The sequence below is a fragment of the Pleurodeles waltl genome, chromosome 7 (assembly GCF_031143425.1).
Source record: "Pleurodeles waltl isolate 20211129_DDA chromosome 7, aPleWal1.hap1.20221129, whole genome shotgun sequence".
Classification (NCBI taxonomy): domain Eukaryota; kingdom Metazoa; phylum Chordata; class Amphibia; order Caudata; family Salamandridae; genus Pleurodeles; species Pleurodeles waltl.
The window spans coordinates 11,572,953-11,591,015 of NC_090446.1; the positions used below are offsets into that span (position 1 = coordinate 11,572,953).

The following is an 18,063-nucleotide window of genomic DNA, read 5'->3' on the forward strand; positions in this document are numbered from 1 at the left end:
TACTATTTTTAGTTTTGGTTGTCTCATCACCCTTCCCCTGGGGAGTCTTTGTGACCCCTTTCTTTTGGTCACCCCCTGTTGAAGTCTTGGACACCCTTGTCTTGACCCAATGGTCCGCCTTCTTTCCCAATTCTTGGGGAGAAATTGGTCCTAGGTCTACCAGATGCTGATGCAGTTTATCATTGAAACAATTACTTAACAGGTGTTCTTTCACAAATAAATTGTACAGCCCATCATAATTACTTACACCACTGCCTTGAATCCAACCATCTAGTGTTTTCACTGAGTAGTCAACAAAGTCAACCCAGGTCTGGCTCGAGGATTTTTGAGCCCCCCTGAACCTAATCCTGTACTCCTCAGTGGAGAATCCAAAGCCCTCAATCAGGGTACCCTTCATGAGGTCATAAGATTCTGCATCTTGTCCAGAGAGTGTGAGGAGTCTATCCCTACACTTTCCTGTGAACATTTCCCAAAGGAGAGCACCCCAGTGAGATCTGTTCACTTTTCTGGTTACACAAGCCCTCTCAAAAGCTGTGAACCATTTGGTGATGTCATCACCATCTTCATATTTAGTTACAATCCCTTTAGGGATTTTCAACATGTCAGGAGAATCTCTGACCCTATTTATGTTGCTGCCACCATTGATGGGTCCTAGGCCCATCTCTTGTCTTTCCCTCTCTATGGCTAGGATCTGTCTTTCCAAAGCCAATCTTTTGGCCATCCTGGCTAACTGGATGTCCTCTTCACTGGGGCTATCCTCAGTGATTTCAGAGGTGTTGGTCTCTCCTGTGAGGGAACCAGCATCTCTGACTATTATTTTAGGAGTCAGGGTTTGAGGGACCCTGTTCTCCCTAGATAGGACTGGTAGGGGGGAATTGTCCTCCAAGTCACTATCCTCTTCCTCTGAGTTGCCACCCTCAGAGGGGTTGGCCTTTTCAAACTCTGCCAAAAGCTCCTGGAGCTGTATTTTGGTAGGTTTGGGGCCCATTGTTATTTTCTTTAGTTTACAGAGTGACCTTAGCTCTCTCATCTGTAGATGGAGGTAAGGTGTGGTGTCGAGTTCCACCACATTCACATCTGTGCTAGACATTATGCTTCTAAAAGTTGGAATACTTTTTAAGAGACTAAAACTGATTCTAGAATCTAATTCAAACTTTTAACAAACTTTTAAACTCTAAAAGAAATGCTAAACAGGATCTAACACAAGGCCCTAGCAGGTCTTTTAAGAATTTAGAAAACTTTTCAAATTGCAAAAATCAATTTCTAATGACAATTTTGGAATTTGTCGTGTGATCAGGTATTGGCTGAGTAGTCCAGCAAATGCAAAGTCTTGTACCCCACCGCTGATCCACCAATGTAGGAAGTTGGCTCTGTATGTGCTATTTCAAAGTAAGGAATAGCATGCACAGAGTCCAAGGGTTCCCCTTAGAGGTAAAATAGTGGTAAAAATAGATAATACTAATGCTCTATTTTGTGGTAGTGTGGTCGAGCAGTAGGCTTATCCAAGGAGTAGTGTTAAGCATTTGTTGTACATACACATAGACAATAAATGAGGTACACACACTCAGAGACAAATCCAGCCAATAGGTTTTTATATAGAAAAATATCTTTTCTTAGTTTATTTTAAGAACCACAGGTTCAAATTCTACATGTAATATCTCCTTCGAAAGGTATTGCAGGTAAGTACTTTAGGAACTTCAAATCATCAAAATTGCATGTATACTTTTCAAGTTATTCACAAATAGCTGTTTTAAAAGTGGACACTTAGTGCAATTTTCACAGTTCCTAGGGGAGGTAAGTATTTGTTAGTTTTACCAGGTAAGTAAGACACTTACAGGGTTCAGTTCTTGGTCCAAGGTAGCCCACCGTTGGGGGTTCAGAGCAACCCCAAAGTCACCACACCAGCAGCTCAGGGCCGGTCAGGTGCAGAGTTCAAAGTGGTGCCCAAAACACATAGGCTAGAATGGAGAGAAGGGGGTGCCCCGGTTCCGGTCTGCTTGCAGGTAAGTACCCGCGTCTTCGGAGGGCAGACCAGGGGGGTTTTGTAGGGCACCGGGGGGGACACAAGCCCACACAGAAATTTCACCCTCAGCAGCGCGGGGGCGGCCGGGTGCAGTGTAGAAACAAGCGTCGGGTTTGTAATGGAAGTCAATGGGAGATCTAGGGATCTCTTCAGCGCTGCAGGCAGGCAAGGGGGGGGTTCCTCGGGGAAACCTCCACTTGGGCAAGGGAGAGGGACTCCTGGGGGTCACTCCTCCAGTGAAAGTCCGGTCCTTCAGGTCCTGGGGGCTGCGGGTGCAGGGTCTCTCCCAGGTGTCGGGACTTTGGATTCAAAAGAGTCGCGGTCAGGGGAAGCCTCGGGATTCCCTCTGCAGGCGGCGCTGTGGGGGCTCAGGGGGGACAGGTTTTTGTACTCACAGTCTTAGAGTAGTCCTGGGGTCCCTCCTGAGGTGTTGGATCGCCACCAGCCGAGTCGGGGTCGCCGGGTGCAGTGTTGCAAGTCTCACGCCTTTTGCGGGGAGCTTGCAGGGTTCTTTAAAGCTGCTGGAAACAAAGTTGCAGCCTTTCTTGGAGCAGGTCCGCTGTCCTCGGGAGTTTCTTGTCTTTTCGAAGCAGGGGCAGTCCTCAGAGGATGTCGAGGTCGCTGGTCCCTTTGGAAGGCGTCGCTGGAGCAGGATCTTTGGAAGGCAGGAGACAGGCCGGTGAGTTTCTGGAGCCAAGGCAGTAGTCGTCTTCTGGTCTTCCTCTGCAGGGGTTTTCAGCTAGGCAGTCCTTCTTCTTGTAGTTGCAGGAATCTAATTTTCTAGGGTTCAGGGTAGCCCTTAAATACTAAATTTAAGGGCGTGTTTAGGTCTGGGGGGTTAGTAGCCAATGGCTACTAGCCCTGAGGGTGGGTACACCCTCCTTGTGCCTCCTCCCAAGGGGAGGGGGTCACAATCCTAACCCTATTGGGGGAATCCTCCATCTGCAAGATGGAGGATTTCTAAAAGTTAGAGTCACCTCAGCTCAGGACACCTTAGGGGCTGTCCTGACTGGCCAGTGACTCCTCCTTGTTATTCTCATTATTTTCTCCGGCCTTGCCGCCAAAAAGTGGGGCCTGGCCGGAGGGGGCGGGCAACTCCACTAGCTGGAGTGTCCTGCTGGGTTGGCACAAAGGAGGTGAGCCTTTGAGGCTCACCGCCAGGTGTGACAATTCCTGCCTGGGAGAGGTGTTAGCATCTCCACCCAGTGCAGGCTTTGTTACTGGCCTCAGAGTGACAAAGGCACTCTCCCCATGGGGCCAGCAACATGTCTCGGTTTGTGGCAGGCTGCTAGAACTAGTCAGCCTACACAGATAGTCGGTTAAGTTTCAGGGGGCACCTCTAAGGTGCCCTCTGTGGTGTATTTTACAATAAAATGTACACTGGCATCAGTGTGCATTTATTGTGCTGAGAAGTTTGATACCAAACTTCCCAGTTTTCAGTGTAGCCATTATGGTGCTGTGGAGTTCGTGTTTGACAGACTCCCAGACCATATACTCTTATGGCTACCCTGCACTTACAATATCTAAGGTTTTGTTTAGACACTGTAGGGGTACCATGCTCATGCACTGGTACCCTCACCTATGGTATAGTGCACCCTGCCTTAGGGCTGTAAGGCCTGCTAGAGGGGTGTCTTACCTATACTGCATAGGCAGTGAGAGGCTGGCATGGCACCCTGAGGGGAGTGCCATGTCGACTTACTCGTTTTGTCCTCACTAGCACACACAAGCTGGCAAGCGGTGTGTCTGTGCTGAGTGAGAGGTCTCCAGGGTGGCATAAGACATGCTGCATCCCTTAGAGACCTTCCTTGGCATCAGGGCCCTTGGTACTAGAAGTACCAGTTACAAGGGATTTATCTGGATGCCAGGGTCTGCCAATTGTGGACACAAAAGTACAGGTTAGGGAAAGAACACTGGTGCTGGGGCCTGGTTAGCAGGCCTCAGCACACTTTCAATTGTAAACATAGCATCAGCAAAGGCAAAAAGTCAGGGGGCAACCATGCCAAGGAGGCATTTCCTTACACTGTGTTTATTAGGTTGCAATAAGACCTCAATCAGTTTTAGCACAGCACCCCATAGTGATGCCCCTTGTATGCGCCACATCATGTGATGTCATTTCCTATGATATTTTTGTTGGGTTAAAGGCCATGTGATGTAATATTTTTACTAATTAGCGTGTTTGAAACCTGAAAAATCCTACCAGCTTTGAGTCATAGAAAGTTGGCAAGATAGCACTTACTGTCACAATATAATGTTTCCTAGAAGATGTGACAGGGTCTTTGAGTAACCTAAATAATCTGTTCAACTCTGATCAATTTAAGCTTGAAGGGGAACACTCACCCCCTCCTTGGGGCAATCAAAGCAGTCCTCCCAAATTAAGATTAACCAGCATTTACCTGCTCAGTTCAGAAAAGGTCTAGGAAGCTCTTGTGATGTCCTACCGTCTCCCACCCAAACTCACCATGGCCACCATGCCTTTGAAGATGTTAAACTAAGGAACTTCTGGCCAGTATGACATCAATAACCGTCCCCTCAATATGGGCCTCTGGTTTTCATGAGTCTTGGGGAGGCACAGCTCATAGCTGTTGAGCTGCATTACTAGGGACTGAAAAAGGTATCATTAACTCTCTTCAAAACTGCAGTGTCAGGCTTACAAAAGAAAGGTCTTTCATAGATGGCTAACGCAGACCGCTACTCATTTAACCATGATTTTACCTTCTACAACAGAGAGCACAGGACAAAACGATAAATAATTCAATGTTAATTATAGGCAAACATCATGGGCGTTCAGCGGTGTGGGAAACTGGCACCTTGTTGTAGTACTCTCCCCCCACACAAACTTTTTGCCTGGTTTCTGAAAGCAGCTTGGACTGGAGTGCACTGGGATTCTGCTAACCAGGTTCCCAGTGCCAGGGTTCTCTCCCTAAAACATTGTAGAGGTAATTGGATCCACCTTTAGCTACCACTATAAGTCCCTAGTAAAAGGTACTTAGGTACCTAGGGTGTGTGGTACTATGGATAGGCCGCTGAGGGCAGCAGCACTGGTTGTGCCACCCTCTAGGGCCATGCATCCAGATGCACCCAGCACTGCCATAGCAGGCTGAGTGTCCTGGTGGAAACCTAAAACACAAACTCGACATGACACACTGCCTGTTTGCCCTGTCCACCATGCACTGCATTTACTATGGGTAAGACACCCCTATGGCAGGCCTTACAGGGTGCTCCATATTAATTTGTGAGGGCACAGCTGCATGAGCAATATGCTCTCACTGTGTCCTTGCCAAACCTGGGACATAGTGAGTGAACAGAGCAGCCATTTTAATACATGTGCTGGACACTGGTCAACTCGAGTTTCCCAGCTACACGATGGCCACTCTGAACCCTGGGTTGTTTGGTATTAAACAACTCGGAATGATAAATCAAAACTGTTACCAGTACTGGATTTATTATAAAATGTACCCAGGGGTAACCTTAGAGATGACCCCTGCTAAAGCTAACTAACCTGGCATGGTTGCTGGCTGGTTCCAGCCGCCTGCCACCTCCAGACAGCCAATATGCAAACCTTGGGCGATAGACCTTCCTCTCCGGTTTGTAGAACAATGTCCTTCCTGGGTGGATGAGCTAACACCCCCTCCCTCAGGAATGTGCACTGCCCTGGTGGTAAGCTTCAAAGGGCTACCGCCCTTGAAACTCGACCCCCAGGCCTGCTGCTAGCAGCAGATGGCCTCCCCCACTGTAAACCCCCACTTTTGGCAGGAGCAAAGGCGGGAAACCACACAAAGGGTACTTTGGAGGAGGTGTCAGGTCCCCATCAACCGTGGTACCATTCTTGACCAAACAGATATTTGCAAATGTACCTTTTCGGAAAATGTTGGAGCCCATGGACCCATGTGTCTCTGAGGATCTTTCTTTCATAGCTTTGAAGCTGCCTCGGTCCGTGATTAATTGAATCTGCTCCTCGGTCAGATTTATCCCAAAAAAAACTGCTATTTTCTTAACTGCTGCAGCCAGATCCTAAAATGAGAAAAGGGTCAGTTAAATCATAAAATACAAGACTTATATTTCTCATCACTGGAGGACACAAGATCTCTTTGAAGTGACATTTGGTGTCTGTACAATCAGCTTTTAGCAGTCTGCTGTCAAAGAGCTATTGTGTGCAATTCCAATACGTGGAGTGTGCTTTGGGTCAGCCCACTGCTTTCCATCTGTTGGCTTTTTTCTTAACCCAAATTGTTTGGTTATCATTTAATGGCTTTAATTCCTTTCCTTGTGCGTATCCCTCACCTCATGTCAGGGTACTACTTTTTCCTTTTCTGTGAGCTCTGAGAGGCAGCATATGTTTTTTAGCTCTCTCGCCCATGTCCTCCACCGTAGCTTCCTAGGCACTCTATATTGCTCTCCACCCCACTGAGCTCATGCGTAAAAGCACAACTGCAGGTATATATTTGCCAGGTTTGACTACTGAGAAGAGTTTATTGTAGCTTCCTCCTGACTTCCACGCGCTGCAAGACACCCCAGGTCTTGGCAAATAAAGGAAGCATTTATGGTGCTGGGGAGGGGACGGCAACAAGACTCACTAAGCCTTTGTTTGAGGTTGAAGGTGCACTTTGAGTGACCCAACGCTCATAACTCTGCTCCGCAGGCTGCTGCGGAGCACCAAGTGTCTGGAGAATTTGTTCCAGTTCCTAGACATGAGGAAAGTAGCTGGCAAGCATTTTCCTTTAAATCCTGATACTTCCATAAAAAGTTGTTATTTTCTTTTAGGTTCTTGCAACTAGTTCTGTGTATGTTTTTTAACATAGGTCACATCACATATGTTTTTTTAAATTCTGTTTTGAGTTTCCTGCGTGAAATTTGGAAAATAAACCAGGTATAAAAAACGGAAAATATTTTATTCAATGTTTAGTTTCAAGATACCTTAAGATATGGGTTTGCTTTTCCTCCACTAATTTGCCTATTTTTGTACCTTTTTTTTTAACAATGCTTCACAAACAAGCAATGGCAAGGTGAAAAATCAAAGTGATAGAAATGAAATATTGTATTCAGGGTCTCCCAAGTAACATCATAGAAAGTGATGTCACATGATATTTTACAGTGACACCATTATTAAAAATGACATTGGATAGACCGAAGGCTTGTTGACATGAACAGAAGAGGATAAATGCACCCTACTTCAGTGTAAAAAAACAAGGTAATCTTACGGAGACAGATCTAATACCACAACGTACATCTCATACCCAGGCAAGGCTGTGCAGCTTTGCGAGACTTTCACAACCATCTAAATCATTATTATGCTGTTTGCTTACCGTGTTGGGTTGAGCCATTCAGCCTTAATACACTGGGATCTCAACCCGTTTTAAAGGATCGGACACTACTTGCGCTGTTGCGCACCTCCTTTCACTCTTGGTTGCTGAGCGTTCTTGCTCTCCTGCAGTCTTTCAAGCCAGAACTCCCTGCAGGCAGTGCTACAGTGTGTGATGTCACAGGCAATGGACCATCTTGGATTGGGCAACTTTTTAATTGTGACAGCAGCAATCACTACTTCCTCAAATAATTCGGTTTTAATTTAGGATATCATTCATTCCTTGGCACCTAGGATACTTACATTAACTATTGAAATGTTTTCAACTTTAAGACTCCTCTATGGGTGGTCCTTTGTTGTGTTTTAATTTTTTTTAATTGTATTTTCCTTCCTCATGGTCTCCTGTCAACAAACGCCACAACTACCCTCTTTTCTGTAATTACCTGGTAAACCAAACATCAATTAAAAAAAATATATATATATTTGGTAGGCATTGATGCAGCAATTGTGACGCACCTAGAAAAACTGCAATGTTTTTTAGTCACCTGGGACAAGCAGGTAAAAGGGTATTTGATAATCTACCACCCGCTCAGGTGACTATGACGTTTATCACGAGGCCAAGGAGAGACTCAGGAAGCATTTTTCGGAGGAACCAAGTCTAATTATCGAGAGAGACAATTTCTCCAAGTGGAAACAAGGAAGTGATGAGAGTGTAGATGAGTATACAGCAGCCTTACGCATTTTGGCTTCTACTTGTGAATTTGTACATTCTGTAGACATCTATATCAGGGACTAGTTTGTCTTCAAATGCTTCTCTAAAAAAAGCAGGAGCATTTACTTACCTGAAGAAATCCCACTTTGCAACCATTGATAAAGCTAAGAGCATTGAAAGATCAATGGTTTCAAGCAAAGCGCCATCTGTAGCTGAAGGACACTCCCCGATCTGCTTTGTCTGTGATTCTGATTCACTTAGTATGCTAGCTACAAAAGGGAGACTTTTCAAGAACAATATGTTGAAAAAATCTACAAATTACTCTAGGTGTAGGCCGAAAGCAGACCTGGGAAACAGTTTGATTTGTCCTGTTGCAGAAAAAAGATGTAGCCCTTGCAGGAAGATTGGTCACTTTCAGTTGGTTTGTAGACGCATCAAAAATGACACTACGCTCAGTAATGTGGACATCAATGAATGTGAGAGTAGGTTGAATGATCTCATACTTACAATTGATTGTGTTACAATTCCATTGTTCCACCTCTGGGGGACGCTCTACGTGGACCATCTGCAGCTTGGAAATCACCATTAAAACTCATCCAAAGTCCCTCTCCGACTCCTGCCTTTTCCCCATTTTGATCTTGTATGCAATTGACAACCTACGTTTGAATCCATGGAGTTCAGGGTCCATAATGCACTGCCTAGTGTTCAATAAGACCTGGAATCTGCTGTCCATTGCTGTCCAGGACAGCAGTCCTGTGGTTACTCAGCACAGACTTCTCTCCTCCAGGACTTGAGAGACTGGAATTGCACACATATGTGACCAGTCTTGTGCAGCAAAGCCATGCGGCTCTGCCCTGGGCTTTATGGTGCCTCAAGCTGCTTATAAGCTGCCATTTGTTGAAGCTCCTTGTTCTGGTGTTAGTTTGTTCCTCTGTGTACTGGACCTCTTGTTGGCTTGTTTTCCAGTCCAGTTCCTGCCTTGTTTCCGCCAGAGGTTGTGTCCCGTGCAGCCTGCTACAGAGTTTCCCAGCCCTGCTTGCTTTTGCCTATTCGATTGTCTGGCTTTTTTCCTACAAGTGATGCAGCCCTTATGCTGCTCCCTTTCTAACTGTTTCTGGTTGGTTCCTTCTGTTCCTGCTATTATTTTACAATTACTTATTCCTTTTGCTTCCACCATAGCCCATGTAATTTCTCCACAGTGGCTTAGATTTCGCTCCTAATTCGTGTTCTCTTTCTGTGCGATTCTTAAGCAGTCTCTAGTTCTCTCGAAGTTCAAGTCTCTTGCTTGTTACGGTTCCTAGAATTCTTGTGTTTGACTTACCTGTTCTCTAGTTTTTCCTTGAATACCCTGCTTGTCTCCAGCTGGACCCATAAGTGCATGTTGTGTGTATGTAAGTACAATCATGTTTTGTACCCCAAGGGTCCAGAGACAGAATCGCTTCTGCTGCCTCCCTTCTATGGGGCTTGCAGGGTGACTATCTGTAAGAGTAATCTGCACAGAGGCATTAACGTTCCCTGCTGCTGTGGGAAGTTCTAGTCTTATCTGTGTACAATCCTAGTGGTAAACCTGAGGGTTTTCCTAGATTGGTCTGTTCCCTGTTTGCTCACAGGAGGTTACCATCCTTCTCTAGGCTGTTCCTGTGCTTTACTCTGTATCTGTTCTTTCCTGGTGTATGTCTTTATCTGCTCCTCTGCTTCGGTACTCTACTTCCGTAGGTAGATATTCCGTGATCTTGAGGGGTGCTGCACCCGGAGTTCCTGAAAGATTGTGATGTTAATGTTTAAGAAACACATCGTAAGAAAATGAATGGTCTGATATTTGATGCCACCAGAGGGGGTGTTACTATCCAGGCGTACCTATAACAATTATTGCAGACACCACATTCCAAAAATATTGGCCAAAAGATACTGATGTGAACCCTAAAGCTTTCGGGAATTCGACACTGAGATGCTGGGTTTCTTCTTCAGCTCTCTAGAGTGTTTGGGGAGAAAGACTCAAATTAAAAATGTTTGTGGCACTCAACGGTCGTGTATCATCAAGGATCTAGCGAGGTTAGGCCTTTATCTTAAACCTGGTTCTGACATTCCCATTGTAGTAAGTGAGCTGTGCCCTTAACCTTGATCCTAACTTTTCTTAGACAATGCTCACAAAGTTTCATGAAGTTTTTAAGAACAAGGTGGGCACAGTTAAGAGATTTGCGGTCAGCAGGAAGAAATTAGGGTATTTTACCAGAGGCACGCCAGAGGCAAGCCCGTCTTGGCCCGTCTGCGCCCGGACCGCGCCCAGCGCCCCTCCCCGTGCTCCATGCTCTTCCGACTCCCCCCCAAGCGCCACTTCTCCTCCACAGAATTCCTTGCTCTCAACCCAGGCCGGCACCCCACCTGCGCCCAGGCCAACCCCAAACACACACACGGACCTTTCACATGCCACTCATGCCATTTCTCCTGCACTCACACCAACACCAGCAACACCAACAAGCACTGCAACAACACCAAACCCCACAATCACCTCAACTGCATCCTCCTTAACACCCGCTCCGTCCACAAGCACGCCATCGAGCTTTGGGACCTGCTCACCACAAATTCTCCCTGAAACATGGATGAACTCCTCATCAGAGCCCGACATCGCCATAGCCATCCCAGAAGGTTACAAAATCATCCGTAGAGACCGCACCAACAAACCAGGAGGAGGTATCGCCATAATACACAAAAACTCCATCAAGATTTCCACCAAAACCAACGACACCCTAGACAACGCAGAACACCTACACTTTCAAGTACACATCAACGCCAACACCACCCTTTGAGGAACCCGCATCTACAGACCACCAGGACCGCACCATCAAACGGTCCTTTTACAAAGAACGCATAGACAACAACACACACAACAGCAAGGAACTTTTTGCCATCATCAAAGAACTCACCAAACCCAAATCCTGCACCATCGACCCTCCACACTCCCAAGACCTCTGCAACTCCCTCTCCAACTACTTCCACCGCAAAATCGCAGACATACACGACAACTTCACATCATCAGTACCCACCATCACCACCACCGATCCAACCAACACCACAACACCCTGCCGCACCAACCTACTGAACACCTGGACCCCCACCAATGACGAAGAAATTGGCAAAACCATGAGCTCCATCCACTCAGGCTCCCCAACAGACCCTTGCCCCCACCACATCTTCAATAAGGCCAGCTAAATCATCGCTCCCCAGCTCCGTGCCGTCATCAACAATTCCTTCGACACCGTAACCTTCCCAGATATTTGGATGCACACCGAAGTCAACGCTCTTCTCAAAAAACCCAAAGCAGACCCTGAAGACCACACAAACTACCGACCCACTTCTCTTCTCCCCTTACCCACAAAGGTCGTGGAGAAGATAGTAAACGTACAGCTGTCTCGCTTCCTAGAAGACAACAACATACTTGACGTCTCCCAGTCTGGATTCCGCAAGAACCACAGCACCGAGACTGCCCTCATCACCTGTACAGACAACATCAGGACTAGATTGGACAAAGGCGAGACCGTCGCCCTCATCCTCCTAGACCTCTCTGCAGCTTTTGACACAGTATGCCACCAAACCCTCCGCCCACGCTTTTTCGATGCTGGAATTCGCCACAAAGACCTGGATTGGCTCACCTCCTTCCTCTCCGAAAGAACCCAAAGAGTTTGCCTCCCTCCTTTCTGGTCTACAGCCACCAAGATCATCTGTGGGGTCCCCCAAGGATCCTCCCTCAGCCCCACCCTCTTCAACATCTACATGGCTCCTCTCGCCAACATCCCACGCCCCCACGGCATCACTATCATTTCATATGCTGAGGACACCCAGCTCATCATCTCCCTCACTAGGAACCCAGCTACCGCCAAGAATAACCTGCACGCCATACTCCTCGACATCGCAAACTGGATGACAGCAAGCCGCCTCAAACTGAACTCAGACAAAACAGAGTTCATCATCTTTGGCCCCAACAAGGCAGCATGGAATGACTCTTGGTGGCCCACCACCCTCGGACCACCCCCAACACCCACCACCCACGCACGCAACCTTGGCATCATACTGGACTGGTCTCTCTCCATGACCCAGCAAATCAACACCGTATCATCCTCCTGCTTCAACACCCTTCGCATTCTACGCAAGACTTTCAAATGGATTCCTTTAGAAACAAGAAGAACAGTCACCCACACCCTCATAAGTAGCAGACTGGACTACCGCAACGCCCTCTACGCAGGGACCACAGCCAAGCTTCAAAGAAAACGCCTGAGAACCCAGAACGCAGCCGCACGTCTCATTCTCAACCTCCCTCGCCACAAACACATATCCACCCACCTCAGATCCCTACACTGGCTGCCCATCAACAAAAGGATCATTTTCAAAACCCTTGTCCACGCTCACAAAGCCCTCCACGACACTGGACCGGCCTACCTCAACGAACGAGTCAACTTCCACATACCAACTCGACAGCTCCGTTCCGCCAACCTCACCCTAGCTACAGTCCCCTGCATCCAACGCACCACCTCCAGCGGCAGACCCTTCTCCCACCTCGCTGCCAAGACCTGGAACTCCCTCTCCACCAATCTACGCAAGACCCAGGACCTCCTAACCTTCAGAAAGCACCTCAAAACATGGCTTTTCGAGCAGTAACCACCCCCCCACCCAGCGCCTTGAGATCCTACCGGGTGAGTAGTGCGCTCAAGAAATTATTTGATTGATTGATTTTACCCAGAGATAAGGGTACAGGGTACTCAGTTGTTGTCATTCATCTGTATATGCATGTGTGGACCTTATGTGGCCGTCATATGTGTGGCGTTGTGTCCCTAAGTGACTTTGGTGTAATAATGGGCATTGTTGCCATGATATAGGCACCCTAGGTGTAATGGTGCGCACCCATGGCCTATATTTGTACTACTGGGACATTTGAAGCAAAATCCGTTCATGTGAGGCATTTGTACGCTTGAGTGATGACCTTTGAGGACTATGTATTTCCTGACAATGAAAGCTGATATTTTGAAGACAATTTTTTTTTTTCACAAAAGGTTTTTCTTCTGGGAAATTTAGTTTGATATGCCAGTGACAGGAGTTTCAAAACATATTTAAAGTTAATATTTTCAAGTTTCAGGTTCAGATGGGGAGACATACTGCTGTAGGTGTGTCCTTTGTGCCAGAAGGCACATGGTGCTTTGACTGTCATTTTATTACTGAGATGGACACATTTAAAATTGATAAGCATTTTCCTGGCATTTCTGCTGATAACCTCATCTGAAATGTTTGGAGGTCACTACAGACAATCCTGCTTAGGGTTGTTATAGTGTAATATTTTATGGTGACAAACATTGCTAGTAGGTCATGAGATATTTCCTTGAGCAGAAGTAACTCCTATGTGGCTGGACAGGAGCAGTGCCACCTTCTTTAGTATGCAGGGACCCTCTAAATGAAGTACTGGGCTTACCTTCACCTCTGAGAGCTACTCTGTGGGTGACTGTGAGCTACCAGTAACTCCAGAGCTACTTGTTGGAGACCCCTGAGCTATTCACTTGCTGGCCTACAGTTGGAATGTGCATGCAAAGTTTTCCTTATTAAAAACCCAACGCCATAATTGAATTGAATTTTAATACCTATTAGAAATAATTGTTTAATTATTTTTCTAACCGTTCTTTCCCGAGTTGGCAGTATTAGCATTTTATCTGGACTTGGGCTTTCTGTGAAGGACAGCTTGGACTGCCATAATGAAAATAGCTTTTTAGACCTAGTCGCGTAAGGACATGGTAATATTAACTTTGTGCATGGCACCCAAGTCATGTATGCGTTAAAAGGACAGCAGTACCCTTAACATATCACTTGCCAAAGGGGCACAAGTAACCATAACATACATAGCTTATGTGATCAGGGCAGCTGTACCCTCAACATGTTACACACCAAAGACACACTGGTAACAGAAACCACCAGTCAGCACTTCTTACCGCTTTCATTTCTTCGAACATGAGGATCATAACATTTCCATCGTCTATATGGTCATTCCAGGCGATGGCATGTTCAAAATATGAACTCCAGCACACTGAAACATAAAGGCATGTTGGTGAATGCAGTTTCAGTGCCAGCATATTTCAAGAAAACATGAATCCTCTACATGCCACAATTTCTGCAACACAGTGGCAGTCCTCGGGATTAAAGCCAATAGCTGCTGTTAAATGTTAGTGGTGAGAGTTCAAATATGACACAAGTGTACTGGAGAAATAATATTGGTCTGGAGAGGTTTAAAGACTGCTGTACAAGGTGTTTGGAAATGCTCATCCAAGGGAAAATGTAGGCAACTGGTTCACATTATAGAACACTGGAGAACACTGGAGCAATAACTGTAGTAAAACATGAGTTAGGAAACAGTAGTTTGTAGCACTTTCTACCCTGAAACTTTCAGCTGCCAGCTATCAGCAAGCCACAAATTTAACAAATGGTTGCCATGCACATTCGGCACCATCATCCCACGACCATCCCTCTGAAGAAACATCAACAGCAAAGAGCCCTAGTTCCTCGAAGCCAATAATAGAGAATTGGAGCGCATTAGATGGAATAAGCTAGTCCAACCAACAGACACTGATTCAAACACCAGCTGCACATCTACAGAGCAAACATCAGAAAAGAAAAATCAATATTGTTTGTCTATCCTCTCGTTTTCTCCATGCCAAGCCTGGGAGGGTTCATGATAATTTTCAGAAATCAAAAACCAGAGGGATTCCTCAGCTCCCATCTTTGTGAGAAGATTCTAAAACTCTGGCAAATTCATTCTGGTTCCACTTTTTCTTTCTTTCTGGGAAAAGGCCAAAGATGCTATCGGGCAACCAGCCCTCTCAACCAGACCGGCACCTTTCCACACCTGAAGCAAGTACCCCGAAGCCCCTATCCTCTGGTCTACACAACCCTATGATGATCTAAGATCGCCCAGCAGAAGATCTGGATGCCCCCCATGACCACCTACCCATTTATAACTTCAAGGAACACAGATTAGATATTTACTCAATGGGTCCTGTCTAAAGGCAGCTCACGTGGTGAGTGCATTGTTGATTTATGTACAGGGAATGCATGTCAGAACAACACATGCCTGAATAACGCGGTCAGAACAACAACTGCGTTGCACCACGAATGCCTTTACCACAAATGCCTTAACAACGATTTTTCATTGTAAAGGTATTCCTGGTAAAGGCATGCGTGGAATGGCATGTGTGGTTCCAGCATGCGATCCCCCACCCCTAAAACTACAGCGACCCGAGCTCCTAAAACCTAAAACTACCCTGACCCCCCACCCCTAAAAGCTTTTGTGGAAACGACCCTCTTTGTTCCGCCGTCGTGGTTTAGGCTGCTTCCCATGTACAGGTCTATGGCACAGTACACACATCATTCTGATTGGGCCTCTTGCTTTCTTGCGTAGGCTACACGTTCTCTAGGTGACTGGTCCTGATGAGACCCTTCAAATAACCTAAGGGACGAAACATCAAATTAGACCTTCTGGTCATTAATTGATGAGATTGGTGTCTAACTGAACTGTGATTGGAAACAGAACAATACTCATATATAAAGACGACCAGGGATGTTTTTGATTGATGCTGTTGCATAGAATCATGTGTGCACCTCACTTTTATTGCACCATCTGCACTTTAGGGTATTGCACTGTTCATGTATGTTTTTGCCTTTGTGATATCAAAAAAATTACAAAAAATAATAAAAAAGTATTGCGGTTAACTATGGAGTCCTGTATATTGTATTGTTTACTATGATTAAATAGATTGCTTCAGTGAAAGTGCCTCTAATTGATTGTGTGTGGGTACCACTAGAAAAAGAGTCCCACAGGACACTTGTGATTATCATTATAGTTTTACCCTAGTCCCCGTTGGCATATAGGGTTGGTCTTTGTGATTACATTAGTCCTTGGTGTAGGTTGGCTGGCTCCATAACCACTCCTTGGTGGGGACCAGAGCCTGGCGGCGGAGGTTGACCAAAGGCCCTTTTCTTGGTTGGTTGTGGGCTCTCTCTGTGTAGGGCCATTTATGGGGGTAGGCTTTACCACTTGGCCGGGGGTGGTACTCACGGACCCCGGGGTCACCATGGTGCGTGATGTCATTGGCATTGACTCCAAAGGATGTACCTCTTCTTCTTAGGCGATGGAGAATAACATCTTGGGACTGGGCGTGTGTTGGGCTGCCAGTGTGCTTGAGGATCCCAACTCCTCCTCTTTGGTCTTCAGCAGGTCCTGTTCTCCTAAAATGGAGGCCTTCTGTGATCTGCCCAGGGATACTAGGCAGTACAATGTGGGTAGAATCAGAAGTGTGAGGGCTCCATCTGCAAACATTCTTCAAGGCCAAGTCCTCTGTAATTGAAAGAAGTGAGACTCTGTGCAGAGTAAGTGAGTGTCCAATCGATCTTCTGTGTTCGAAGTTCAAATAGATGAAAAAAACATATGTTCTTTTTTACCAGAACCTATGAACTAAAGAAAGACACGAAGTTGCTGTGAGCAACACATCAGTCTCAGAACCCAGATCACACAACCGAACCCAATGATGGAAAAAACAATCAAACAATTTAAAGGTGGAATCAGCAATCGTGCATTGTAGACCAAGGGAGGAATCACAGATGTGTCAAAGCTTCTTTGGAGAAAAGGAACTTGTAATGTCCACACCAAACACTAGATGGCAGGAGTATAAAAAAGCATGTGCAACTACAGCCACACATGCTACAAACAATTGTGTTATATTTGTGTGATAAGACAAGATATAGGGGGTCATTCCGACCCTGGCGGTAAAATCCGCCAGGGCCGGGGACCGCGGATGCACCGCCAACAGGCTGGCGGTGCATCCCTAGGCATTCTGACCGCGGCGGTACAGCCGCGGTCAGAAACGGGAAACCGGCGGTGTACCGCCGGTTCCCCGCTGCCCTGGGGAATCCTCCACGGCGGCGCAGCTTGCTGCGCCGCCATGGGGATTCCGACCCCCTTACCGCCATCCTGTTCCTGGCGGTTTTGGCCGCCAGGAACAGGATGGCGGTAAGGGGTGTCGTGGGGCCCCTGGGGGCCCCTGCAGTGCCCATGCAAATCGCGACGGGTGCAACTGCACCCGTCGCACCCTTTCCACTCCGCCGGCTCCATTCGGAGCCGGCATCCTCGTGGAAGGGGGTTTCCCGCTGGGCGGGCGGGCAGCCTTCTGGCGGTCGCCCGCCCGCCCAGCGGGAAACTCAGAATAACCGCGGCGGTCTTCTGACTGCGCAGCGGTATTCTTGCGGCTCCCGCCGGCCTTGCGGTTACCGCGGCCGGCGGGAGTCAGAATGACCCCCATCATGCCAAAATCATCAGATCAATCAGGTTTATTAGGACGAGTAACTAGAGCACAGGAGCACCAGGTTACAGGATCAATAGAAGAGGGGGGATCCAGTTTTTGCCAACCGCCAACAAGAGTCCGATGCGCCAAATTCCTCCTAAAGAGCTGGAACATGCACATGCCAAGACATGTACTCCAACGTTCCCACTCTTTATCCAACCCAACCCAGACACCACATATTTTATGTAGTAGACAAGGAATCAGGCTATGACGCACCTGCACAGGGCTCCTACAATGCAGCTCTCTGGAGCGGCCTTAGCGACAAGTGGTTTTCAAACATTTGTCAGACCTTTTGGATAAAAATAAAAATACCTTTTCCAGACATGAAGTGCTCAAAAAACTCATCCCAAGAGCTGTAGTTGGGAAGTAGAGGCAGACTATTATAGAAGTGGAAGAGCGACACTGCGGTATCTTTGGGATTTCGAAACACCACCAAAGTCTGTCGAGAAGAAACAAACAGAATTATGAAGAGTTTAGATTGCTATAAATCTTTTTAAAAAGCAGACATACAAAAATTGCAAATTAAAAGATCTCACATGCCAACAATTTTTGCATTTTCCAATTGGGATCTAGAACAATATGGGCATTTAAGCTGAACATTGTCTTAGTATCCTTCTGTACATGGACCTCTTTAGTTTCCACCCCCCAAACCTAATGC

At 46.7% G+C, this 18,063-nt stretch overlaps 1 protein-coding gene across 1 annotated transcript in view; it reads right to left on the bottom strand.

The window, feature by feature from the left end:
* LOC138303547 (sulfotransferase 6B1-like) overlaps positions 1-18,063 on the bottom strand; it is a 118,233-nt gene that overhangs the window by 67,147 nt on the left and 33,023 nt on the right. Inside the window, exons 4-6 of the mRNA XM_069242789.1 lie at positions 17,718-17,844; positions 14,004-14,098; positions 5,878-6,034 (exon numbers count right to left, since the gene is read on the bottom strand). Of these exons, the coding sequence (XP_069098890.1) occupies positions 5,878-6,034; positions 14,004-14,098; positions 17,718-17,844 (379 nt within the window). The remainder of the gene's footprint in view (positions 1-5,877; positions 6,035-14,003; positions 14,099-17,717; positions 17,845-18,063) is intronic.